The sequence below is a fragment of the Monodelphis domestica genome, chromosome 3, assembly GCF_027887165.1.
Source record: "Monodelphis domestica isolate mMonDom1 chromosome 3, mMonDom1.pri, whole genome shotgun sequence".
NCBI classification, from domain to species: Eukaryota; Metazoa; Chordata; class Mammalia; order Didelphimorphia; family Didelphidae; genus Monodelphis; species Monodelphis domestica.
In genome coordinates this window covers 81,325,531-81,353,176 of record NC_077229.1, presented here as the reverse complement: position 1 = coordinate 81,353,176, position 27,646 = coordinate 81,325,531, and the positions used below count along the sequence as shown (strand labels likewise).

Here is a 27,646-nt window from a genome sequence, read left to right as displayed (position 1 = left end):
TTTTATCAACTAGGCAATGACTTGCACTCTTATCCATTTGACTTAGTTCTCTACAGATTTGAGAAATGATGTGGCCAGCATTCTTTCCTCCTCTACAGAACTCTAGCCCCAACTCCATCCCCTGGGAGATCTCCGAGAGAAGCGTCTAATGCTCCTCTTTGCCATCTCATCTCTCTGGAGCCTCTGGGCGAGGGCTGTAAACAGTGTTGATTAATTGGTGCCATTCTAAGTTCTTGGACCGGAAGGTGGAAGGCAGGGCAGGCTTAGTGGTTGAGATAGTGGCTGGGTGGCTAACAGCCAGAACCTGGGAGGACCCATTAACTTCTACTCACACCATTGTTGAGCTGGAAAATGCCCCTTGGGCTTTTGGAGATGGGCAGATACCTCCTGTGACTTTACTGAAAATGAGGAGGGTGAAAGTTGCTCTAACTCCCACTGGGCTCCCGCCTTCCTCATAGTCCTCATAGTCCTTTCAGTCTTAACCCAGCCTTTGCCAGGCCCTGGGCTCTGGCATTTCTAAGAGCCGGGCAGGAGCCCTGAATCATCCACCAGGCAGGGCTTTTCCTGTTTTCATTCTATGAACCAACCAACAGGTAGACCCTGGTTGGGCACAGAATTGAAGGGACCAAGGATTTGGTTGGCAGTTAAGTCCCTGTTACTTCCCTGCCCCTGGCTTTTGCCTGACTTTTGGGACCATGGAGACAATGGCTAATTCCTCCTTGGTCCTTCCTGATTTAGTTAGTTGGGCCTTTCCAAAATGGAAAAAAACAATCTGGGAAAGATACTGAGTCACATGTCGTCAGCTGACGAGAGACAAAATCCAGATTCGAGGTTGCAGTTGGAAAGAAAAGACCATTCCCTTCCTGTGTTTATCTTCCCATTCCCAACTTTTCCTGTCTCCTCATCCTACTTTCCTTGGGTTCTGCCCTGAGCTTCTTCCTGTCTTTATGGAGGGGGAATGCCACAGAGGGCACAATGTCAGGACCTCAGAGGAGGTTAGAGAGCTAACTGATTCCCTGGCTTGGCTCTCTCCTTCTTCTCCACTCTTAGCACTCTCTTCCAGCCTTAGCTGGCAGTCAGTGGGTTAATGGCTTGGCCATGCAGTCAAGGACTGTCTACCGCTCCCACCTTTGGATTGGCTCAAAATGAAGCATTGGTACCCATGCAGATGCTAAAAGAGCCACGTCTGGCCTCCTGCCCATCCCTCTTCAGCTGCTGCCACTGGGTGACATGGCCCTAGAGCAGATGTGCATGTCCCGCATGTCCTTAACGCAGGCCTGGCTGCATTAATCTAAACACAATTATGGTCTCCTCATCAGGAAATGCTCAAGGCTGGAGTGTCCACATCCGTGTGTGTGTGTGTGTGTGTGTGTGTGTGTGTGTGTGTCTGTGTGTGTGGCCTCAGCAGGAAATGCCTCATCACAGCAGCTCCTATCAGCCTTTTGGAACAATGTAGTCCCACTGGCTCTCAGCTCCTGCTCCATTCAGTCCCAGCCTGGTACACTGGACCATGCAGAGCTCCTGCAGCCCCATCCTCTTCCTAGTCTACTGCCTCCTGGCTGGCTGCCTGACACTGACTTTCTACGATGATGATACTAACAACACGGGTAAGTTCACCTTTTAGGAGAAGGGCAACAGGAAGGTTCTGAACTGCCTGCTTTAGGTTCCCTGATTGGGAGGGGGGCCCAAAGAGTTCTCGTAGCCCCCCGCCCTGCCTTGCCGATACTCCTCCTGGGAGTCAGGTCCAGAGAATGTAGGACATTCTGGGAGGGCGGACAGGTAAGGGACCAACACAGGCAGTCCTGCCATTGAGATTCTGTTCCTGACTGAGCGGCTGAGATGAACAGAGTGCCCGAGGCCGGTGTGGGATAGAGGGCTGGACTCGCAACGTTATATGATGTAGGGTTCACGAGATTTTAGGGATTATCTAGTTCAAGTCCCCCATGTGTAAATTAAGAAACCGAGGGTCAGCTATAAACCCATCTATATAGACTATCTCCAATATTTCCCCCACTATGCCGCACTAGAGACGAGGAGGGGATTGCTGAGTTTAAGCCATGGAATCCCATAATGTGAGATTCGGAAGGGACGAAGGGACCTCAGAGATTGCCTAGTCCAATGATATTCCAACGGAATCTCTGCTATCAAATAGCAAAATGTTATAGCGCGGTGCCTGGCCATGTTGTTGTTGCTGTAATTCAGTTGTTTCTGTCGTATCCCACTCTTCTGACCCCATTTGAGGTTCTCCTGGGAAAGACACTGGAGCTATTCGTCCTTTCCTTTCCCAGCTCATTTTACAGATGAGGAGCCTGGGAAACAAGGGCCAGGTTAGGTGGCTCTTACAGGGTGGAAAAATGTTATAACACCTACCTCTAGTCCCCAACACACACCCAAACATACTGGCACCCTGAAGGTTGGTCCTATTTTCTCCAAGCTAGTAATACTTCCACTTGGGGCTCTAGTCTTGGGAGGGTTTGTTTTGGGGTATCCTGGGAAGAGGGAAGCAGCATGATATCGGGGAAAGAATAGTGGATTTTGTTTTGGACCCTAGCCTTGCCATTATCTGTGTGACCATGGGTAAATCGTTTAATTTCTCTGGGCCTCAGTTTCCCCATCTGTAAAATAAGTATAGGGACAGGGTTGGGATAGAGCATCTTGAAGTGGAATCTCTTGAGATAGAGGCTTTGCCATTTACTCTCTGTTGAACAAGTTAGGCAAGTTCCCCCTTCTTCTTCACCTATTAAATGAGTGGGGGAGATTAGGTGGTGTGGAAGGTTGATGGTCCTTCCTACTGAGGTCCCCTCCAAGAGGCCCACCAGTGGCCAGGACTCTATGCCAGGCTGTCTCCTTGTCAATGACTTCTCCACCATTTCCCGTCACCCATACGGTCTACCCAGAGTATCTGGAAGACTAAAGAGCTGCCACCACACTGGGAGGGAGGGAGGGAGGGAAGCATTCACTAGGGGCCAAATCAAGCTCTTTCAGAGTGGGATGAGAAGATTAGCATCTGGGTAACTTCCTGGAAAAGCCTGACATGTTGGTCTGGGTCGGGGACCATTTTCAGTGTCATTATTCATTCCAGTTTCGGGATGTGGCAGCATAGCTCAGAGTCCTGTTCTGGGACCACAGGCAAATTGCTGGGACTCAATTGCCACTTCTGCAAAATGGAGGAAATGGACTCAATTTCTCAGATCCTTTCTAGCTCTTGCATTTTGTGTTCAAAGGCACTTTGGGAATCATCAAAGGCTCTTTCTGATATGGCTAATGACAGAAGCGATGGCGTGCTTAGCACAGTGCCTAGCACACAGTGGGTGCTCAATAAATGTTTATTGATTGACTGACCCACTAAGCATTGCCAGCTTGCCTTCCTCTTCCAGACGCATTCTTCCTTCTCTCTAATTCCTTGCAATGAGACTACATACAGCCCATCCCACTTTTTTTAAACCTTACCTTCCTCATGGAATTGACCAGTTGATGGTGGTCATTCGCATGGGGGGAGGGACTGTTTCCATGATTAAGAGGTCTGGCCTGCTAATCCATAGTTGATTCTTGCCACAGGTGAAAATGAAGATGGCCCCACCAATAACACTTCAGTATTTCCCATCCCAAGGAGCATCCCTGGGCAGAAGATGAAAATTAATAACACTATCTACCTGTATCTGGAGAATGAGCTCCGGAAGCTCCTGTTTAGCTGGGTCTCCACAAGCTTGGTACCTTCCCTCTACACTCTTGTCTTCTTGGTGGGCTTGCCAGCCAATGGCTTAGCCTTGTGGGTGCTGGCTACCAAGATCCAGAGGCTGCCTTCCACCATTTTTCTGATGAACCTTGCTGTGGCTGACCTGCTCCTGGTTCTAGTCCTCCCCTTCAAGATCTCCTACTATTTTCTGGGCCACAACTGGATTTTTGAGGAGGGCCTTTGCCGCCTGGTGACTGCTTTCTTCTATGGAAATATGTACTGTTCCATGTTACTCCTTGCCTGCATCAGTCTGGACAGGTACTTGGCCATCGTCCAGCCCTTTTTCTCCCGCTCTGTGCGCAGCCCAGCCTTTGCCAGCTGCCTCTGTGTCGTGGCGTGGCTTGGGGCGGCCTCCCTCACCCTGCCCCTGACTGTCTTTAGGCAGTCCTACCCCCTGCACGGCAGCTCTGGGCTCATCGTGTGCCACGACGTGCTTCCTGAAGATGAGCAGACTGGCCATTTCCTGAACATCTTCGTCTGCTTGGTTGTGCTGGGCTTCCTCCTCCCACTGCTGGTCATTCTCTTTTGCTACAGCTCTGTCATCTGCGCCCTGGCAGCCAGTGGGGAGAAGTACAGCCATGCCATCAAGCTCACAGTGCTGGTGCTGGCCTCGGTGGTTGTACTCTTCACCCCCAGCAACTTTCTCCTGCTCATCCACTATTCGGATCCCAAGGCCAACGGCTTTGGAAAACTCTACCTATGGTATGTCCTCAGCTTGGCCATCAGCACCCTCAACAGCTGTGTGGACCCGTTCATCTATTACTATGTGTCTGAGGAGTTCAGGGACAAAATCAAAGGAAAGCTTTGTCACCAGCACAGGAGCAGGCTCGCAGTCCAGAAAACTTCCAAGGAAGATGTCCCTGGGCTGGGTACCCGCTCTACATCTCTCCTTTAGAGATTCATGGGCTCTGGCACCGAATCTGGCCTACAGGTGGCTCCAGGACAGATGGGCCTGTTCTGTGTCAGCTCCAGAGGAATCTCTGGTATATTCTGGTAACCCTCCTTTGTCACTGGCCCAAAGGTGCCCTGTAATTGCCACCCTCATCCTTGTCTCACCAAACTGGAGAGATGAGAGGGGTTAGGCATGGGGGCGTCAGCCGCCTGCCTCCCTGCTTCCATTTTCAAGAGGACTTTTCACAATCCTTGAAGCTCCAACCCCACTTCCAAGGAAGGCGAGTACCTTCTTTCCTGTTGGATAAATACTGATGGCTCTGAGGGTGCCTGTCCTGGAGAAGCGAAAACTCAGTGGGGACAGCGTGGGGGAGTGGGGAGCACATAACAGACACTATCTGCCTTCTAGTGAGTGAAGGAAAGAGATCAGAATATTCTGTTTGGCCAAAGAAGGAAGAAACAGGACCAAGACTGGGAGAGGAGGGGTAACTAGGTGGCTCAGAGGATAGAGAGTGCTAGACATAGAGACAGGAGGTCCTGGGTTCAAATCTGGCCTCTGGCACTTCCCAGCTGTGTGACTCTGGGCAAATCACTTAGCCCCAATTGCCTAGCCCTTAATGCTCCTCTGCCTTGGAAGGATTGTCAGAGCAGTTTCAGCTTTTGCTGCTACTAAGCCACCCCACTCTTCTGCTTTGCAACCCACGCACAGTATTGATTCGGAGATGGAAGGTGAGGGTTAAAAAAAACAACAGAGTGATGGAGGGACTAGTATACACATTTTGACCAATATGAGAAAAATGTTCTAACAATAGAGCCGCAAAAAAGGAGAATGGGCTGCCCAGGGGGAGGTGAATTCCTAGAGGTATTGAAGGAAATGCTGGACAATGACTTGGCATGTTCTGTAGTTCTGTTATGCCACACTTCAGGAAAGGATTTGGAAGTCACGGAAGACCCTTCCAACTCCAACATCCCATGCCTGGTTTTATTGGGATCTGTCCTTGCCGGCTGAACTTTCAAGATCCCAGATCCCTCCCTCCTCAGTTGAAGTAGGTGTGGCCCCTGAGAGAGGAAAGGGGCCTCAAGGGTGAGGCCTGGCACCCAAAACATGCAGCTGGGACAAGTTGGTGTCTTCTTCAGCAGCCACCTGGGCCATGCTGGCTGGGTTTATTCTGCCCCATCAGTTGGAAGGCATTTAGGACACAGAAAATCAGAGTTGGGGGGACCCTTACAATCCAGGTCATGGCTGGGAAGACCATTGGAGCACAGAATATCAGGGTGAGGAGTGACCTTAGGACACAGACTGTTGGAATTGCAACAGTCCTTAGAGATCAGCTAATCTAACTACCTTTACTTCAGTATATATGGGATGCAAGAGAAGCCCCGAGAGGGCTCATGGGGTCAAAGATTGGAGTCTAGAAGGGACCTTGGAGGTCATCAAATTCATTTTACAGATAAGGAAACTGAGGCTGAGAAGTTAAATTACTTGCTCAGAATGTCACAGCTATTAAGTATTTGAGGCAGGATACAAACTCAGGGTTTCCCAAGTCCATGTCCAACTATCTGATGCCCCTCATTTATACCAACTCCCTCAATAGACAAAAGAAGAAAAGGAAACTGAGGGCGTCTAAGTAATTTTCACAAGATCACATGGGTAATAAAGTAGAATTTGAACCCAGCGCCTGGTTACAAATCCTGGTTACCAATCTCTTTGCTATATCAGTCTTTTCATCATTCAGTGGCAAAGTTGGTTCTCGAATTCAGGTCTCAGACTCTAGCCAGGAGCAGGCTCTCATTCTGTTTCTCTTTGCCACAGTCCACTGGGGCTCTTCATGAGGTGTCTTTCTGCTTTTGTACAGTTAAAATTGGCACTTGAGCTGGGCCATTCTCAGGACAGAAGGCTACTGGCAAATGTTGATAACCTGACTTTGTCAAAAGACTAAGCCAGGACTGGGGCCTCCACAGGCCCTTCCCTAAAGAAACCAGGAAGGACCTCAATCACATCTAATCAGACCCTTTTATCTTACACTGAGGAAAGAAAGGCTTACCTCACCTATAGATTAAGTGACCTGTCCAGGGCCACTTAGCCAGGAAATAGCTAGATTTAAGCCCAGGTCCTCCAGGTTCTAAATCCTATGCTCAATCCAGTCTGCTAGATGGCCATGGGTCCTCCTTCAGGCTTTGACCAGAGTTCTTCTAGATGAGGAAATGAGAATTTTGCAGGTGGAAACAAGCAAACTTACCATTCAAGGGATGCGGAGGATGGGAGGTTGGAGGGAGGAGAGAAGAAGGTAGAGAGGGAATAGAAGAGTCAGCATTTGACTGGAGGCTTGTGGAATGAAGGGAGCAGCACTAGGAATCTTGCCTATTCCTGCAAAATCCTTTCAATAATATCCTGGAATTTGGAGTTTCTCTGACCTTGGTGACTCGACCTACTCTCTGAAAGAGCCAGTGGGCAAATGGGATGATAAATGCCCATTGGAGGACGAGGTTGGAGCCTCAGGGAGGATCTGTTCTAACAAGAACCTGGGGTTCTCTCACTTCCTGCCTGGCCAGCCCTACTTTATATGATGGTAACGGGACTCCTCCACTCTCTCCCTGCTAGCCCCATTGCAGAAAGAATGTCTGTCTTGCTGGGCTAGGCACTTTCCAGCAGCCAGTAATAAGAGCCCCTATTTCTAGGGCTCTTTGGGATCTGCAAAGAACTTTACCTAGAACAGTTCTCTGAGGCAAGAGAGGTAGCAGGGCAGACACGGAGTCTGCAGTCAGAAAACGCAGGTTCTAATCCTGACTCTGAGAACCAGAGAATCCACGAGCCGGGGAAGTGCCCTTGGAAGGCAGTTAGTCTGACTCCAAAGAGAGGAAACCGGCCAACAGCGGATGCCCAATCTCATCCTTTCCTGATCCCCCTCCATCCTGCTGCCCTGTCTACATCTTGTACGCATATAGTTTGCATGTCATCTCCCCCATTAGACTGGAAACTCCTTGTGGGCAGGGACTGCTTTGTGCCTTTCTTTGTATTCCCAGAACTGAGTAGGTGCTTAATAAAGGTTGGTTAATGACTTGTTTGTAAAACACTTTCTTCACCACAATCTCATGAAGTTAGCAGTGCAAGGATCCATTATATTTGGCAGATGAGGAAACTGAGACTGGAAAGGGGTGTGACCTACTCTTACCCACAGTCACAAAGCAGGACACAAAATCAAGTCTGACTTGTTCATGGTTGCCTCCACTGTGACATTCTTTCATAAATCCCTTCTGGTTCCCAGGGATCTTTGCTTCCCTTTTCAAATGCTCACAGACTATCCCCTCAACAATCTGTGCTGGGTAAATGGCTTCTAGATTCTCCACCCCCTTCTGCACCCTACCATTTTGGGGGCAAAAATTGAGACCTTTTCTCATCTCTAATCTGGGGAACACTTCTGCTCTGCAGCACTCCCCGAGGATCCCTGCAATCACACGTGCCCACTGTGCTGTCTCTGGTTCAGTCAGGACTGGCAACTCGAACCCTCTGGGTGGTTGCTCTCTCCTCATTTTTTCAGTGACCTTTTTAGCCCTTTTTGTTCTGTGATCTCTGCCTCATTCTTCTTGGTAGAGAAAACAAACCAGCTGAGGGATGGAGAGTTCTGCCTTGTCTCTGCTGCCCATTATTTCTTGCTTGACTCCCCTGGCCTCTGACATGTCCCACAAAGCCCTGCCACTCTTCTGACAGGCACCCGGTGCTCTTCTGAGCCCCTCCTCAGTGACCTGCTTCTTCTGCACTTCTCTGGAGTCATTTGGGGTCCTTGCAGTTGTTTGACCATGAAGGCTCTGAGGCTTGATTCATTCATACCCAGATATCTTGCATATCCCATAACATGTGGTCGAGGATCCTAAGAGACTTCATTTTAGATACTGAGATTTTATTAACAATTTCGCTTTCCAAAACCACCCTGGGCCACAGGCCTCCTCCTTGCTTTGAGTCCTGTGGCCCTGGGCCAATCCTGGGGCAGCTGGCTCTAAGCTGTGGCTTTGGAGCAGGGCAGAGCCCTCTGAGGCCAGCATCTGAAGGTGGTGGGGGCACGGGATGTGACGTTTCTAGGGCTCTCTTCATTTTGGTTCAGCAGATTGTTACCTCTCTTTGTTTCATATCTGCCTTACCAAACAGGGTACAGCAGGATTGCTCCAATATTACAGAAGGGAAAATGGAGGCACAGGAAAGGGCTATGACTTGCCTAGCGTCACACAGCATGCTAGGTTCAGAGTTTGGACCAGGATCCAGCCCTCCTCACTCCTAGGATCAGCTTTATTCACTCTAAATTCACGCCAAGTTGATAGAGGCTAGGTTATTTCTCCCAGATTCCATAAGGGCAGCAATCATATCTTATTCATCTTGGTTTCCCCTTAAGGCTGAGAACAGGGTCTTGTGCCTAGTGGAAAGGATGCTCAATAAAGGCCTCATTTTCTTCATCTGTAAAATGGCACCAATACCTGCCCTCTCCTAACTCACAGATTGTCAAGAGGCTAAAATGAGGTGATTGATCAAAAGTGGAAAACTCTATACAAATAGAAGGCACCAAGAAGGCTGGGGACAGTGGCGTGCTCCCACGTAAATAGGTCCCCTGGCTCCTTTCTGCCCCTCCAAGAGGCCCTTGCTCAAATGCCATTCCTGCTCGCAGCACTTACTGGCAAGTCAGAAGCTCTATGGGGAAACTTGACAAGGGAGGCAAGAGGTGCTTTTATGGGGGGATGTGGGGACTGAGGGTGAAGAGCAGGGGCTGGTCCAGGCTGAGCCCTGCTCCCCTGCACACTCAGGATGGCTAGGGGAGAGAGAGAAGGCTTTTGCGGTGGGTGAGAAAGATCCGGGTCCTTCTTGATCTCCACAAAGTCAGCGATCTGAGCAAAGCCATTAAGGAGTCACCCTCTGGGTCACTTCTCTTCCTGGGAAGGTTGTCATTTCTGTTGAGAAAGCGACAACAGCATCAGTATTGCCAGATTCAGTGTGCACGAAAAGGGGATGTCCTCTAGTGAAGAGAAGACTTGGGGCCTGACTATTATCTTCAAGTAACCGTAGGGTTGGATTAGATTTATTCTTTTGGTCCCAGAGGGCAGAGCGAGGTCTAAAGGGAATGAGTTGGAAGGACAGACATTTCAGCTCAGTTTAAGGTATTGCTTCCAACAACAGCTGGATGGCGCAGTGGATAAAGTGCTGGGCCCGGAGTCAAGGAGAACCATCATTCCTGAGTTCAAATCTGGCCTTGAACACTTACTAGTTCTGTAACCCTGGGCAAATCACTTAACTCTGTTTGTCTCAAGTTTCTTCATCTGTAAAATGGACCAGAGAAGGAAATGGCAAACCATTCCAGTATCTTTGCCAAGAAAATCCCAAAGAGCACCATGATGGGTCAGACAGGCATGAATGAAAAGACTGTGAACAAATTGCAGGGGACTTTAGAGGTACTCCCCTTGTTTTACAGATGAGGAAACTGAGGCCCCAAGGGATTGTGACTTGCTCAAGATCACAGAAGTAATGTTAGAATTGAGATTTGGCACAAAGTCCCCTGAGCCCAAATCTAGTGTTCTTTAGGCCGACAGCTATTTGGACATGGCCATCAATGAACAGATTGCCTCAGGAACCCTGCCAATGGGGGTTTAATGGAGCTGTTGGCATAATGGCTCATCAAGGACTTTGGAGAAGAAAATCCTGCATGGGAGGACGGCTGTGGAGTTGGCTCTAAGGAGCTGTCTCAGGGAAGGGCCTCTGAGCCCAGCTTGGGCATACCCCTTCCTAGGAGACTCAGAGCTCATCTGGAGGTAGTTTTGCTCAAGTTCTATGCTTATTTTATGACTTTTGTTGCTGGTTATTAGTGTATAATAAAAACATTAAAAAAAGATACTCAGACTCTGCTTGAAGAATTTCAGTGGTCCTGACCCCCTGCCAAGGCAGCATTGGTTAGTGCGTCCTTCTGTGGGTCAATGGAGTCAAAATTGGTGTCCCTGGAGATGCTCAGTCTTCCCCATCTCAGCCCAACAACATCCCTCATGGTGCTTTTGGAGACACCTTCCTTCTCCCTCTGTGCCATCTCCTCTCCTCCCTTTGTTAGGACTTCTCCCTTCTTCCATCAGAAGATGCTCTCAGGAAAGGCTCTTCGATCCTGCCCACCTGCCCACCCAGACACCTTGGGATTGCTTTCCTTGGGATTGTTCCCAAGGTCTAGCAGGCCTCTCCGGAGCCTGAGTCCCACTGCAGAGATGTAGTTTGGGGACAATCCCAATTTGTCCAGCTCCTAGGCTGGATACAGTTTGTCACAGACTCACCATTCCATGTGGTTCCCGCGGCCTTCTTTTCTTCCAGGTACCTTCAGAAGCACTGCTGACTGTCGTCAGCTCTGGCCTAACGTCAAAGCTTTCAGCCTCAGAGCCGTAGGGGTCATGGTCATACTCATAGAAGTAGTAGGCGACATCTGATGGTGGTTGTACTGGGCTCGCTGTGGCTTCAAGGGAAGGAAAGGGTCACAAGCTCCAAAGAGGAAATACAGACCGATTGTCCAGGAAGCCAGGCTTCTTGGGGACTGATGTGGCACAGTACAGGCCTGGAGCTGCCTCCCTACTGGCACCTACAACCTCAGATGCCCAAAGCAAGACAGGACCCTCTACTCCACCTGCTGAAATCTGCTCATACTGCATTTGATTTTTAAATGATTCTTTGGTGATGAAAACATAGGTGTAGTTGGTGTTCTTGGCTTCCCTGTTTCTTCCCCAAGTCCCCGCCTCTGCCCTCAGCCTAACAGACTCTTCCAAAAGGAACAGCAATAGTAGCAACAGCAACTGCAACAATAGCAGCAGAAGCAGTAATACAGCAGGAACAATAATAGCAACAGGAGCATCAACAGCAGGAGCAACAATGACACCAAAAACAGGAGCAATAATAGCAGCAGCTACAATAACACCAACAACAGTAGTAAAAATAGCAGCAGCAACAATGACACCAACAACAGGGTCATCAATAGCAGCAGCAACAATAGCAACAACAGCAGCAAAAAGAGCAGTGGCCATAGCAACAGTAGCAGCACTAGCAGCAGCAACAACTTGACAACAGTGACAACAATAGCACAATAGCAACAACAACATCAACAGTTACAATAGTACCACAAGCAGCAACAATGATAGCAGCAACAGTAACACAGTGATAACAACCAAATCCATGTCTTGAAAGCTGGAAAGGGTGCAGGCGTAATCTATTCCAACAGTTTCACTTTACATTTGGGAAAACTGAGGCCTCAGGAAATTCTGTGACCTGCTTGAGGGCACACAGGTGGAACTGAATCCAAGACTCTAAAGAGTTAGTGCTCTTCCCACTGTGCCACACTGAGTTTCCTGCAGTTAAACCAATCAAGGCCTCCTTGGGTACCATGGCTCTACCTTTCTGTTTTGAGGCAGGAGGCTGCTTCCCAGTAGTCCTCTGCTATCAGGATTCTTAATACCTCCTTTAAATCCCAGCTCAGACCTGACCTTTCTAACATGGCAGGATGTAGCCTCCAGCCCGGGTGTCATCCCTTGCTCCCAAAGCTTTCCTAGGAACAAGGCCCTCCGGTTTTCTGGGTTTCAGGGGGTGGGTCGGTGCCTCCCAGCTTCTTTCTGTCTACACCTGCCATTTTGGGATTCTAGAGAATGAGCTCCCTGAAGGCAGCAGGAACCATGCCCTCTAAACTCTGCATGCCCTCCAACATGGAGCTCTGTACTCAGAAGTTGTGGACTATTTGCTAAATTCAATTTGGGTGGTGGACAGAATGGTGGGTTCAGAATTTGAGGATTTGGGTTTGAATTTTGCGAACTGCTTCACCAGGGCCCTGGCTTCCTCATGCATAAGCCGGGGTTGGATGCCCCTCAGATGACCGACCTTTAGAATCACTTTCAGCTCTAAATCTTAATGATTGCCGGAACTGCATTAAATTGGAACATCAATGGGAGCACCCAGCATGTAGGTCAGAGGTTGGGGCTGGAAATGTAGGTCTGGGAATCCTCAGTTTAATGGAAGGGAGGCTAAACCTGTGCTTACGAATGAGCTCCCCTATGGAGGGGGTGTAGAGAGTCAAAAGGGCAGAGGTGAGGCCTGAGTCTGTAGGCCCCCAGGCTTGAGGGGAAAATGGGGAAGAGAAGTCTGTGAAGGAGTCTGAGAAGGAGAGGTCCAGGAGGCGGGAGAAGAAATAGGAAAGAACATCCTCATGGAAGGGTTGGACAGAAGAAGGGCGAGTCTGACAGTGCCAGGAAGACAGCAAAAAAGATAAGGCCAGAGGGGTCAGCTAGATGGCTCATTCCACAGAGAGCCAGACCTGGAGATGGACGGTCCTGGATTCAAATCTGTCCTCAGATACCTGTTAGCTGTGTAGCCATGGGCTAGTCACTTAATCCTCACAACAACCTTGGAAGGTAAATCCTATTATCTACATTTAATAGATGAGGAACTGAAGGCAGAGAAGTTTAGGTGATTAACCTAAGGCCACACATGTCTGAGGTAGGATTCAAACTCAGTTCTTGCTGCCTCCAGGTCCAGTGTTCTCTGTGCTATGCCACCTACTTGTCTATATGAGCCTTGTTAAGGTTCTTTCTGTCTTTGGATCTTGGTGTCTTCCTCTACAAACTGATGGTTGCTAAGGTCCTTTCTCTGCACTCTGGCAATCCGGGCTCTAAGGGTCCTTCACAGCATTTGCATTCTTTCTTAGATCATTAGAAGATCTTTGAAGTGACCCCTCTGCTTCTAGTGTCTTTCCACATGGCTGCCAAAATAACCTTCCTTCTAATCATAGTTGCATTGGTTTTGTTTGTGCACCTAGCTAGAGGGCCCATCATCTTCCCTTCCCGTTCAAATTCCCTGTGGGGAGAGAAATGGTGCTTCCTCTGAAACTTGACCTGTTTCTGTGGGCTTGCTAAGGGCTGAGGCTACTCCCTGGCCACAGATCTCTTCAGCTTGCGAGGTTGACAGAAAGTGTTGACTAAGTCTCAGAGATTTCCCTGAAAGAGTGCTTGGGTAAGGCCAGAGGCAGGTGGCAGGTTGGGAATGGCACTGAATGAGGAGCCAGGACAGGAGAGGCCAACAAGCCTGGCTCTTACTCTTGACTCAGCCATCTTGAGCAAACCACAAGTTCTAGAGGCTTCCACTCATGTATTCATTCCATTGTTTATTGAATTCCAATAATGCACACACACAGGCACTATACACAGCAACAAAGAGAATTCCTACTGTCAGAAAGCTCCATGTAAATTTAGTAGGGAAGATGGAACATGTTTATACATAGAACTACATGTGATAAAACACATAACAGAATTCCAGGGCCCTAAGACAGACAAGATCCTTTCTGGCTGGAGAAATGCATAAAAACTTCTTGGAAGTAGTAACAATCCGGCTGGACTTGGAGTGTGTATAAAATTTTGATAGGGCAAGATGGGTAAGTGATGTCCAGTTTGGATGAAACATCAGATAACGTAGAAAGTGATGAGCCGGGGCAAGTCAAACCCAGGATTTGGGTTTTGGGGCACCCATGAAAAGCATCTGAGTAGGAGAGAGAGAATATCAGAGGTAGCCATTAGGATGGTGATTCTGGAAGCCTGTGGACTGTGAGGAGATAGACTGGAAGCAAGGAGGCCAGCAGTAGTCCAATTGTAAAGGAATAAGGGCCTGAATGGAGGGAATTAGATGAATGACAATGACTATGCTTAAGAAGCAAGATCAACAGTGATGGGTGACTAAACTAGATAGGATTTGGGGGCAAGAAGCTGGAAATGACTAGCTAGGACCATGGATTGGCAGAAGAAGGGAAGTCAGGAGGAACAGGCTTGGGGCAAAAGATAATGAGTTTCATTTTGGACTTGTTGAGTGTGACATTCAGATGGAGATATTTAACAGAAAGCCAGGAGCTTTCTGTTGGGTGCCAGAGTCAAGATGACCACTTAGAAGCAGCAAAAGTCCAAACCTCTGTGAAAACCCTTCCACACCAATCAAAAACAAAGTGCTTTGAGGGGACAGAAAACCAAATCTAACAACAGGACAGAACCAGGGGACCCTCCTGCTCAATTCAACTTAAAATATATGCAGAGAAGGCTGATTTCTCAGGTTTAAGGAAAGGAAGACCCAAGGTCCCAGGACCCTTCCCCCCACCTACTGTGCTGAGTCTCCAGTAGTCACTGGAATCTTGGGGCAAGGGCTCCAGCCTGGAGGGAATGCCTTGTTGCCAAAGCTATGCCAGGCTCAGGGCTCTAACCACAGCTGTCAGGGAGGCAGGTGTGGAAGGGAGGGCAGCCTAGTCATAGCCAGTACTCTCCATCTTGGGTCTCTGCTTCTTGAGGTTTTGGCCTCAGGGAACATCCAGCTCTACAGATCAGCTCTGATGTGGCTTAGTCAAGTCTATCAATAGGATAGATAAGAAGCCTTCAGAGGGCAGGGAAGCTCAGTCTCCAATACCCTTCCCCCACCAACTGCTCTGAAAGCCTTGGCAAGAATCTGGTTGACTGGGATTCCAGGGAGAAGTCTGCAACCCTGACAGAGTACCTTGATAACAGGGCAGGAAGCACAGCTCTCTTCAGCCTCCACATCTTCACCTATACCTTCAGCTTCTGCTGCCAGCTGAGGAAGATCTGACCTCAGGGCTCATTAATACTCCATCAGCCTAATCTAGTCAATCAGCAGAGCAGAGAAGAAGCCCCTTCGGGACAAAATAGCCCAAATGGACAGATCCAGCAAATAATTGGAGGTGCAAGATTACAGCCAATGACAGGGAGAAAGAAGGAAAAATTATGAGTAAGTGACAGAAAAAGAAAAAAGAAATTAAAATTGACAGTTTCTATCCAGGCAATGAACAGAGAAGAAATGGAACAGAGCTGGACCAAGGAACACAAAGTAAAAACTCAGGAACTCCAGTGAAGTGGACACAGGCTTTGGAAGAACTCAAAATACAATTCAAAACACAATTAAGAGAGACTGAAGACAATTGGGAAAAGAACTTAAAAAGCAAAATAAGTCATCTGGAAACAGAGGCACATGAACTAAAAAAAGAAACTAGTGTCTTGAAAGCCAGAACTGGCCATCTTGACAATGAGGCAAAGAAAGTGAATGATCGCCTACAAAGAAAAACAGACAAGGTGGAGAAGAATAACTAAAAAGCCAGGGATGACATTCATACTTTAAAAATTAGAATCCAACAACTAGAAGCAAATGACTTTCCAAGGTAGCAAGAGTCTATAAAACAAAATCAAAAGAATGAAAACATTGAGGAAAATATGAAATACCTCCTTGACAAAACTACAGACATGGAAAATAGATCCAGAAGAGATGATTTAAGAATTACTGGATTACTGGAAAGTCACGAGAAAAGAAAAAGCCTGGATATCAGTCTACAGGAAATTGTCCAAGAAAACTGCCCCAACATTCTTGAACAAGAGGGAAAAGTGGAGCTCAAGAGAATCCACAGATCACCTCCTGCATTAAATCCCCAACTGACAATGTCCAGGAATATTATAGCCAAATTCAAGAACTACCAGACCAAGGAAAAGGTACTACAAGCTTCTAAGAAGAAACCAATCAGATAACATGGAACTATAGTTAGGATAACACAGGACCTGGCTGCATCCACAATGAAGGACTGGAAGGCATGGAATATGATATTCTAGAAAGTAAGGGAACTAGGTCTACAACCAAGAATCAACTACCCAGCAAAACTGACTACATTCTTGCAGGGAAAAGTATGGTCATTTAATAAAATAGAAGACTTCCAAGCATTCCTAAAGAAAAGACCTGACTTAAACAGAAAATTTCGTACCCAAACACAGAACTCAAGAGAATCAGCAAAAAGTAATTGAGGGGAAAAAATTTTAAGGAACCCAATAAGTTAAAATGATTTGTATTTCTATAAGGAAAGATGATATTGGTAACTCTTAAAAATTATTATTATCTTCAGGGTAGCTAGAAGAAATATCCTTAGAGGGTACAGTTACACACTGTATAGGATGATATGTCAAAAAATATAAAAAACTAGGGGTAAAAAAGAGAATATACTAAGAGAAATGGGAAAAGAGATAAAATGGGGTAAATATATATTTCATAAAGAAGTGCATGCAGAGAGGTGGGGAGAAGACCAATACAATGGAAGGATGAAAGAGGTTGGAGACAGCCTCCAAGAAAATTTTAATCATTACAGTGGGAACGGTTAGAAAGGTTCAAATATAAGGAAAACCTTCAACTCCGAATTCAATCATCATCATCAATATCCTCATCAGCATCAACATCAGCATCCACATCATCATGAACATCCACATCATCATCATCAACATCAATATCTAACTATCCATCTTTTCCTGTCCCAGAAAGATTTTTACTGGGTGGTTTAACCTAATAGCAAACTATGCAGAGTACTGAATGAGATCCAAAAGAACTAAACATTAGCCTTGAGTGCCACGATGTGTCCTTTGGGGGTAAAAAGAAAGCCTTTTTTCCTGGACTCAGTTTCCTTTCCTCATTTATGTATGAGTGAAGCTTACCTGGACTCTTCATTGTTAATTCAATTAAATCAAAGACTAAACCAGGTGTAAACAAGGAAAAAAGCTTTCTGCAGCATGGTAGGAAATTTCAGAAAATTCAAACTCCTGCTATAGGTTGGTCCCTTAAATCCCTGCATGACTGGGGCACTTTGTTCCTTGTCAGGTTGGAGATATTGGCTGTGTCTGTACCTTTTTTATTTCTACACCTAGAAGCTCTTTGCCAATGTAGTTTATGCTTAGGTCCTAGAGATGAAAGGTGACTTGTAGGAATAGATACAAAGTGTTACAGTGAAGTGAACCAGCAAAACAATTTATCCAATAATAATAACATTGTGAAGATTCAAGCCGTTTGCTCAGCCCAACAACCCACCATGATTCTAGAACATGAAGCCTGCTGGCCACCTCCTGATGGAGAGGGGAGGCACCTTCACGGTACAATCTGAGATGGACATTTTTGGACATAACCAATGTGGGAATTTGTTTTGCTTCATCATGTATATTGGTCATACGGTTTCTTTTTCACTGGGGGAGGGGGAAGGTGGGAGGGAAAACAGATGTTTGCTAAATGAAAAAAAAGTCAAATTAAAAAAAAAAAGAGCTTTCCAGGTCTTCGAAAGGTCTAAGCACTTCTCTGAAGGATACCCTTTGGGAGCAGGACTTAGCAGAAAATTTCAGATCATAATGACCATTGGGAGGCTCGACATGGCCCCCCAAGCAGGGTGGTAGGGAAGAAGGCAAAAGAAACCCAGGTATTTACTTGCAGTGCAGTGGGCCGCAGCCGCTTGCTCGATCCTGGTGCTGTTTCTGCAGGCAGCCACCTCCATCTGACAATGGTTTTGGTAGATGACTCCATCAGACCCGCACACGGGGTCCCCATCATAGCCACAGTCCCGGGAGCAGAGGCACTGTTCAAAGGACTCCTCAGCCAAGCAACCTGGGACATTATTGCACGGACTGTTGTGAACCAGACCTGAAAGAACAGCACGAAAAGGCTAGGGAGAGAACAACTGAGGCAGGCACCACCTTGGAGGGTGTTTTCCCACTTCCCTCTGTAAGGGTCCCTACTGTAGGACTCCCAATAAAAGATGATGTCAACCCAAAGGGCTAGTGGAAAGCACTTGAAGAGACCCTGCTAGTTTGTCCCTGACAATACATTCTGGGAGAATCTGAGAGGGTTAGTGTGCTGGGAGAGGTGTTTCGATCCAATCTGGCTAGAGTACTAGACCTTCCCTTCTTTCCTGAAACCTCTCAGTTCTTCCCCTTCTATCTCAGCTGGGATAGTAACCTGGCCGCTTACTCTGCCGGGAAAATCGAGACCATTTGTCACGAGCAGTCTTCTCCGTTTCTCTTTACCTCGACCCGCTCAACATCGTCTCCCATTGCCCCATAGCAGTTTGGCTATGGAAGGGGCCCAGATATAGGACAACGGCTTAAGGTGATGGTTAAGTCAAATGTTTTAGTAAATGTTTGAGTAAAAAGGTGAGAAGACCCGGTCGTGTTTGTAGGCAACAGGAAGGGATCGAGCAGATAAAGTGAAATGGGAGCTGAAAACCAGATGATAGGACAGACAAGCTCAGCAACTAGACAGGAAGGGATTGGATCAATGCAATGGCGCCCCCAATCGGTGGACTGGCCTAAGCAGGGATAAGAGCCCCTTCTGATTCAGTCTCTATAAAGCAAAAAGCAGGACAGAATGGGGAATGACGTAGAGGTACAGCTAGAATCAATATTTATATATGAATATGGACTCTGTTTTCTCCTTAAAGTAGGAAGCAAGGTTCTCCACTGAGAGAAAGGACAAAGTGGGCCATTTAAGGGAGCTGAGGAGAGAAGAGAAAGCTTATAACAGGGAGAGGATATGAGCAGAATGATAAGATTGCTGTGTAGCAATGAAGGCCCACTAGAGATTGAAGGACATCAATCTGTAACGGACAGTATAGGCGCAGTTGTGTGATATCCTCCAGTAGAATTTAGCAGCATGAATGTTGGTGAAAAGGAGGCAAGAAAGGGGGGAACCCAGTGTTGGCATTTGGCAAAGCTTTGGTCGCTCTGGACAAGGACCATCAGAAGTTCTCTCTTCCTAGGATTTCTTTTCCTGTTCTCTGCTTTTCCAAACATAACTCCTTCTTCAGGGCCTCTGTCAAAGCTCTCTCTTACTCCAGGGCTCACCGATCTCTCTCTGTCCTCTAAAGTCCTACAAAAGAGGCCTCGCCTCTGCCTTACTTTGAGTGAACCTAGCAAAGTGTAGGGCACACAGTAAGTGCCACACATATATCTGTCAGCCCACTGGTACACTCACGATTCAGAAAGAGCCTGTGGGGTCTGGCAATAATAATTGCAACCCCCTTCAGAAAGATGGGCAATTATTAGTATTATTGTTTGCTATGCTAAGACATGGAGGTAGATGATTCCTGCTATGGTCAGGCTTAGACTAGATGACCTCAGCAGTCTCTTCCAGCTCTGAGACTCTCGAGTTGTCTGACTTATTGCAATTCTGTGTTTCATGAGGCAGCGCAAGCCAGATGTGTGAAGGATTGCTGCTGGGAGATTAATTTTGGACTCTTGACAAGTTCTCAATTGGGGTTTGAACTGAGTTGGATTGAAAGCCTTGAGGCATCTTGGTCCTCCGCAAGTCGAGCAGTCGCATCCTTGCCGAGTCCCAGAAACTCACCAGGTCCTTGGCTGGCTGAACTTTCCACCTCATTGCAAGTAGGCCCATCACAGAGTTCTCTGGCCAGGGGGCTGCTTTCACTTACGTTATAGAAGCGAGTTGCTTCAAAGGCTACAAAGAGAGCCAAAAGACAAGGTTAGGACTGCTCAGAGCTATCTGCAGCAACAGTGGGAGCTCAGAGAGGTACAGAGTGGTCAACCCTTCCAGGACCTACCTACCTGGCTCATAGTAGTCATACACGGTGATTGGCATGGGAGCAGTCTTCCCCACAATGTACTCTCGAAAGGCCTGGAATCTCACACAGGTCAGGCATTGGCTTGGAATCTAAAGAAAGACAGTGCAAGGTGACCTCTAGCTTATCTGTGCCTCTACACCTGACTGCATGGTTAGAGAGTCCATGAAGAAAGCAGAGAGTGGACAAGAAATGGGTCTAAGACTTTAAAAAAGAGACCCAAAGAAGAGGGTTTCTATTCTTTATTGTTTAAAACAAATAGCATGAAGTAGCCATCAACCATCCAGAAGCCTTGTGCTTGTGGCTTTCAAGGCTAAATATGAGAGGATCCCTTCTCTAACCCTCCATTTTCCTAGTCATAAATACTTCAGCAACTCAAGGTTCTCTGATTCCAGCTGTGTTGGGGGCTTCACACGAGTGGATCCCCACGTCACCCCTGTCTTAGTAAGTAGCCTTCCCGGCTTTCTGGACATGAAGAAATTCATCCTCCATTCGCCAACTTTCTGCTGGTGATTCAATTCAATTTGAAGCCTACTAACTATACACTAGGGAATGTGTCAGAAAAGAGAAAGAGCTCCTGCCTGCAAGGAGATGACATTTTATTGAGGGAGATAAAAAACCCACAGAAATAAATAAACTATATACTCCAATGAGGGAGACATCTTTTCCTAAATGAGAAGATCTCCTAGCACAGCACCAGGAGACGGCATGCCAAGCCTAGGGATCAGTCAGTTCAGCTAGAACATAAAAGTGCAAGAATCGGAATAATCTGAAACAAGCTTTCAATGTTAGGCTGAAGTACCAGGGTGAGGAACCTTGATTTTATTCTAGTGGAAACTGGGGAAAATATTTGTATATTCAGAGTGAGGGAGTGACACAGTCCCTTGGGCACAGTTTGACATCTGCATTGATGTGGAGGGTGGATTGGAGATCAAGAAACTGTAAGCAAGAAGAACAGCTAAGAGGCTGCTGCAGGAATTCAGCTAAGAGGTTCTGAGTGTTGGAACCACACTATGGTCTTGGGAGTAAAAGGGAATGTGGGCAGGCCAGATCAAACTTGGCAAATTGCTTAGATATGCAGATAAGGAGGAAAGAAAAGTCAAGGCTGACTAAAAAGATGAAAAACCATGGCAACCAGGAGGATGCAGGTTTTATCAACAGAAACAGGGAAGTCAAGAGGATGGGGAAGGTTAGAGGGGAAAAGGATAAGCTCTGAGCATGGCGAGTTTGATGTGCCTATGGGATATTCAGGAAGAGATGTCCAACAATGCCTTGGTAATGTGGGACATGGATCTGGATACAAAGATCTGGGAGTCATCTGCATCAGGGGGGAAAATGGGAGCTGGAGAAATCACCGAGGGAACAAGGAGAGGGAAAAGGATAAAGGATAAAGCCCAGAACATAGTCCTGGTTGATATCTCTGCTTAGGGGTTAAAGATGGAGCAAGAAAGGACAAATAGATAAGGAGAATGAATGAGTGAATAAAAGAGCATTTATTTAGCACTTGCTATGTGCCAAGCACTTTGCTTAGTCCTTGTCAATAAAACAAAAATAAAAACAAACAAAAAATACAAAACAAAAGTGAAGATGTTTCCTGCCTTTGAGGAACATGTTCTAATGGGGGACGTGATACATGTCAGCAAGTGGTGGTCAGGGGGAGTATTTTGGTTTGGTGAATTGGGTCATCATCCAAGTTGACATGCTCTTTCTGGTAGCAGGAACAGTACTGGTTTGGTTAGGGGGCCAGAAAAGCTGGGGTAGGTGAGGGGATAGGAATGGGAAATGACTTCAGTATCTTTACCAAGAAAACCCTATGATACTGGAATGGCTTTCTGTTTCCTTCTCCAGTGGACTGAGGCAAACAGGTTAAGTGACTTGTCCAGGGTCACACTGCTAGTAAGTGTCTGAGGCCAGTTTAAACTCTGATGTTTCTGACTTCAGTCTCAGAGCTCTATCCACTTCACCACCTAGCTGTCCCCTCAGAAAGGACTTAACGGTGTAAAAATCTAAAATTATTCCTCAAATAATAAAAATATTCTATTTTATGAGGTTTATTAAAGATCATTAAAAATCAAGGAATAAAGAGGATATAAATTAAAAACCATGTGTCCATGGCTGGTTAGCCATTTTCAGCCATCCCCACTCACCACCATCACTGCTGATTGTTGCCCCAAAAAAGAGGATGTGGGAGGAGTCACCACCAGTTAAATACCAACAACATGATCCCGCCAATGTGGAGACACAAGAGAGATTATAGGGAATTTTGGGAAATACTAAGGACTTCTGGGGAATGAAGTAAAAAGTTCAAATTTGTGGCTACATCTTTCAAGGAATCTTGAGTATTTTTCTGTATTGATGGGGGCACTATCAGAAGAGAACCTTTAAGGTCTTACTTTGCTCTCCTGGATCTCATGCTTTTTCATCATCAGTAAACAATGGACATAATTAGATCATATATTTTCTACAACTTTTAGTCAATTAGGAAATGTGGCCCATTGTTGCTTACTTCTTCCCAGTAGTGCTTTCATGGAGGATGCCTAGAGAATTTGGATAGATGGGATGGCAGGTATATAGGTCAGTAGTTTTTTTTTTTTTTTTTAAACCCTTAACTTGCACCTTAAAAATAATACTGTTTCCAAGGCAGAAGAACAGTAAGGGCTAGCCAGTGGGGTTAAGAGACTTGCCCAGGGTCACACAGCTAGGAAGTGACTGAAGTTAGACTTGAACCCAGGACCTTCTGTCTCTAGGCCTGTCTGTCAATCTACTGAGTCACCCAGCTGCCCCCAAAGTCAGTAATTGTTAATATTTTGTTAGCTGCCTTTTAGTTATGAATAAGGTCTAGGATTTTTTTCAAGCCTTCTTCAGACACCTTGCATAGCAATCCTTTCATTCTCACAATAGTATCCTTTCCTGTCTAAATCTTGTTTACTGTAGCTGCTTTTCCTGTCCTGGTGCTTATTGTACCATTACTAATTTCCTTAAAGCATATCCTACCCTGGGACCTTAGGGTCCCAGGGTGGCAGCTGCACTGTCCTTGATGGAGAAAATTCTGGTACAGTAATTGCAAATTTTTTCCCATTAAAAAAAAAAGGTTGTCGTTTCATTGTTGTCCTCAAGTGCCCTTGTTGCTTGGCCGGATCTGTAAACCATGGGCTACAGTTCCCAGGTCCCTATCTCATGGAGCTTTAGGGGCACCCAAAGAAACACAGGACAGAACATGAGTTTTAAATGGGAAGTGTTACCTGAATTACTTCACATCACACTATTATACCACAATTAATCTCTGATCTCTTGTTTGCTAGTAATCTGTTTTCAAGCTTTCTTGTATCTGTGGAAATGTTGTAGGGGATGACATGCTGTGTGATGTAAGTTCCCGGAGGGCAGGAAGTCTTACTTTTATCTCAGGAGGCCCTCCAGCACTGAGAGCAAGAATAGCACTTCTAAGACACAAATGACCTATCTTTAGCATTGAACTGAATGAATATAAATATCTGGGTTTTTTTTAAGCCCTGACTTTCCATCTTAGAGTCAATACCGTGTATTGGTTCCAAGGCAGAAGATTGGTAAGGGCTAGGCAATGGGGGTTAAGTGACTTGCACAGGGTCACACAGCTAGGAAGAAGTCCCCTTGACTTTCTGATGTCAAGTTGCCTCAGTTCTCTTGCAATACCCATTTGAGACTGACAGAGTAGGTAGGCTTTATTATCCCCATTTGATAGATTAAAACAAAAACTAAACACTGTGACGCAGCTGGTGGCACAGCAGACAGAGAACCTAGTTCAAATCCAGTCTCAGACACTTACCAGCCATATGACCCTGGGTAAGTTACTTAACCTCAGTTTCCCCATCTGTAAAATGGGGATAATAATAACACCTCCTAGGGCTACTGTGAGGATCAAATGAGGTATTATTTGTAAAGTGCTTGGCATATAGTAAGTACTAGATAAATGTTAAGTAGTATGAGTAGTATTATAGAAGTTTAATGCTTTCCCTCAGGAGGGTCAAAGTTAGTGATGATATTTTATATTTTATATTATATTTATATATATATATCATATTTTAATTTACATTCTTATAGCACTTTCCTCACAACATTCCCAGTGAGACAGGCTGTGTTAGTCTTATTATACCTCTTTCACAGATAAGAAAACAAACTGAGATACTGATTAATTGACAAGTCTTAATAGCCGAATAGTAGTAGAGTTTGGATTCAGAACCAGGGGTAGTGGAAAGAAGACTGAATTCAGAGTCAATAAACTGCCTTCTTACAGCACGCTCTGATGGACATTTGTCAGTTGTGTAATGTGAATGGATATAAGCAGCAAAGCAGCCCACTGGTTAGAGTTCCAGGGTTCAAATCTAGCCTCAGACACTTACCGGCTGTGTAACTCTGGGCAAGTCACCTAGCTTTGTGTGCCTCAGTTTCCTCTTCTGTAAAACAAGCTCAAGAAGGAAATGGCAAACCGCTCCAGAATCTTTGCCAAGAAAACTTCAAATGGGGTCACAGATAGGACTGAAATGACTGAGCAACGATGTGAATGGGGTCTTGTTCTTTAAATTCCATTTTATTCCATCTTCTGTTCCTAATTCGTTCCCTCCCTCTCCCAGTGAGAAGGCATGCGAAACAAAGCCTGTTCCCAACATGGATGATGGAGCCCCGGGTCCATTCCTTACACAGCTCTACATCATGGAGCTGGTATGGGCCAAGTGCTATAGAAAGAGGAGCTCTCCAAGGAACCGTGTTTGATTACCTCATCAAAATAGAAAAGGACTTTCCTTCCTTCAACTTCGTATCTTTTGAGTCCAATCTGCTTGTTCATCAGTAACTGAAAAAATACAAAATGTTAAGGTTGATTTGCATTCCCTGAACACTTCTGGGAGTAAGCTGGGTGGGAAGGCGTGCAGCCGGGTGGGGGGGAAACCTCCCTGAACCCCCAACGTAATCTGATCCCATGTACAGGATTCATTCCCAGGCTCCTTGGAATGAGAAACCCTTCACACTGGAAGGATCCAGGAGCCATGGAGTGTGTGTGGCTGACCCAAGGCTGTACTAGAACCCCTCCATAAAACCCTGGCTAGGGCTCTTTCAGGGGGCCCATTATTAGGAGGTTTCTCCTTCCATTCAGCATGAATTTGCCTCTGCAACTTCCTCCCATTGTTCTTATCTGATCTGTGGGATTGAGCTAAAAAAAAGTTTAATTGTTCTTCCCAGAAGGCCTTTAGACACTTGAAGAGTTGGCATCTTTATGTTCCTGAGAGTTCTTGGGAGGCTTGTCTTCTCCAGGCTAACAACTACAGTTCCCTCATTCGCTTTTCTCCTTTTCAGGTTCAATGGCCTCCTTTCCAGACCTCCCCTGGCCTCCCAACAGAGGCACCACCCACTGTCAATGTCCTTCGAAGACTGTGCTGTGTGACCAGGGCAGGCCTGTCACCTCCTTCTTAGGGTAGCGATCAAATGGTGTCCTTAGCATTTTGGCCGCCACATTATGTTATTGACTCACCAAACATGCAGTACTCTGAAATTCCCCATTTTTAAAAACCCAGATCATCTAGTCGTATTTTCCCAACTTGTATTTGTCTGGATGATTTAAAAGAAAACTTTACATTTATTTTAATGAAAATTCATCTTATTCGACATGATCCATTGCTCTAACCTACAGAGATTTGGTGGAGATCTTGACTCTCTCATCTAATGAACTGGCTGTTCCTACCAGTTTTGTCCCATCTATAAACTTGGCAAGTGTGTTGTCTATTCAGAGGTGGCATTTGAAAGGTAGTTCATGGAACAGTGGATAGAGCTCTGAGTTTGAAGTCAAGAAGAGCTAAATTCAGACCCTGCCTTGAACACTTACTAAGTGTGTGGCTCTGGGTAAGTCACTTAATTTTGGTTTGTCTTAGTTTTCTCATCTGGAAAATGGTGGTAATAATAATAGCATGTTATTTACATATTATATATATATTATAATACTTCCTAGAGTTGTTGAAAGGATCGAATAAGATATTTGCTTTTTTAAATCTCTATTTATTTAATTTTTAACCCTCACCTTCTGTCTTGGAGTCAATACTGTGTATTGACTCCAAGGCAGAAGAATGGTAAGGGCTAGGCAATGGGGGTTAGGTGACTTGCCCTGGGTCACACAGCTGGGAAGTGCCTGAGGCCAGATTTGAATGTAGAACTTCCTGTCTCTAGGTCTGGCTCTCAATCCACTAAGCTGTCCAGCTGCCCCCAAGATATTAATTTTTTAAAAAGGCACTTAGATGAGGGCAGCTGGGTGACTCAGTGGATTGAGAGTCAGGCCCAGAGACCAGAGGTTCTACATTCAAATCTGACCTCAGGCACTTCCCAGCTGTGTGACCCTGGTCAAGTCACCTAACCCCCATTGCCTAGCCCTTAACACTCTTCTGCCTTATAACCAATACCTAGTATTGATTCTAAGATGAAAGGTAAGGGCTTAAATTAAAAAAAAAAAAAAGCACTTGGAAAAGTGTCTGGCACATAATAGGCACTATATAAATGTTTATCTCTTTCTCTAGATATGCCTTTTTCCAAGTTCATGGACAAACATATTTACTAATGTAAGTCCAAAGACAGATCCCTAGGATTATCTTTACTGTGACCTGACACAAAAATGTTACAACGGGAAGGAACCTTAGATCATTAGATTCCAAACCTTCCTTTTGCCAGTGAGAAAAGGGAAGCCTGGATATATGAATATATATATATATATATATAAATATAAATATAAATATAAAAGCATGCTCTAAGAGGCTTCTCTAGTATTGATGTCGACTTCATAAAGACAAGCATGCTATGTGTGCTATAAAAATGCAGGTAGAGTATATCCATGACATTCTCCTGATCTATTAGTCTAATAATCCTGTCTAAAAAGGAAACGAGGTTAGGCTGGAATGATCTCTGGTTGATGAAGCCACGCGAATGGTGTCCCTTTCCAAATGCTCCAAAGTCATTACTTCATGATGCCTCCTAAAATTTTGCTATGAGCTGGAGTTCAGCTCACCAGGGAGTTGCAGGTTCCACTCTCTTCTCTCTTCAGGACACATGCCCTACCCTGATCCTGTGGTGAGGTCCCTAACAAGGGCTTGGCAATTGCATCTACCGTACCCTTGGCAACAGACGAAGGTCCTAAGCTAGAGAACATTTTATTCTGTGGTGCCTCTATCTCCCCCTCTCTGCAGATCAGAACCCTGTGGAGACTAAACTAAAATAGTGGATGACTTCTTCCCATTAGGGCTCCTGTCCCTCTTTGATCTTTCTCTTGCTTCCCCTACAGTGACAAAAACCTTCACCAACAGACCTTACTCAGCAGGAGCTGGGCATTTGCGTTCACCTTCTATACTCTCTGTTTACATCTTCTATCTTTTTTTTTCTTTTCATCTTTTTTCCACTCCTCAGTCAGTGTCATTTCTATATCAAATTTGCCACTGGGCTCCTTAGCTGGCTTACTTCTCTCTTTCTCTGGAGCTATTTCTCTTTGTCTCCTCAGAAATTCATTCTAAAGAACTTCTCGTCCCTCCATGTCTGTCTTCCCTTCTCTGAACTCTTTAAAATCTAGGATGTCCATCAGAATATACCTGGCTTTTCTCTAGTC

At 45.9% G+C, this 27,646-nt stretch overlaps 2 protein-coding genes across 4 annotated transcripts in view; one reads left to right on the top strand and one right to left on the bottom strand.

Annotated features, from left to right (window-relative positions):
- Window positions 1-1,443: 1,443 nt before the first annotated feature.
- F2RL3 (F2R like thrombin or trypsin receptor 3) lies at window positions 1,444-7,686 on the top strand. The gene is made up of 2 exons (XM_001369626.5): window positions 1,444-1,607; window positions 3,559-7,686. Exons 1-2 carry the CDS (start codon window positions 1,511-1,513, stop codon window positions 4,629-4,631), a joined length of 1,170 nt encoding a protein of 389 aa, XP_001369663.2. The 5' UTR covers window positions 1,444-1,510; the 3' UTR covers window positions 4,632-7,686.
- Window positions 7,687-8,509: 823 nt separating this feature from the next.
- CPAMD8 (C3 and PZP like alpha-2-macroglobulin domain containing 8) overlaps window positions 8,510-27,646 on the bottom strand; it is a 181,068-nt gene continuing 161,931 nt past the window's right edge. The window contains exons 37-42 of one of the 3 annotated variants that reach the window (XM_056822283.1): window positions 24,788-24,862; window positions 20,024-20,129; window positions 19,806-19,916; window positions 17,892-18,104; window positions 10,922-11,097; window positions 8,510-9,562 (exon numbers count right to left, since the gene is read on the bottom strand). In XM_056822283.1, the coding sequence (XP_056678261.1) occupies window positions 9,557-9,562; window positions 10,922-11,097; window positions 17,892-18,104; window positions 19,806-19,916; window positions 20,024-20,129; window positions 24,788-24,862 (687 nt within the window). In that variant the 3' untranslated portion in view covers window positions 8,510-9,556. Of the gene's footprint in view, window positions 9,563-9,586; window positions 10,570-10,921; window positions 11,098-13,764; window positions 14,154-17,891; window positions 18,105-19,805; window positions 19,917-20,023; window positions 20,130-24,787; window positions 24,863-27,646 lie in introns of those variants that run through there. The other 2 variants (XM_056822280.1, XM_056822282.1) reach the window with 2 other exon arrangements.

What these genes read in the sequence shown, in the direction of transcription:
- F2RL3 (XM_001369626.5), top strand. Translation starts at nt 1,511, where the DNA reads ATGCAGAGCTCCTGCAGCCCCATCCTCTTCCTAGTCTACTGCCTCCTG. An exon ending in TGATGATACTAACAACACGG is followed by an intron (nt 1,608 to 3,558) that starts GTAAGTTCACCT and finishes TTCTTGCCACAG; the next exon opens with GTGAAAATGAAGATGGCCCC.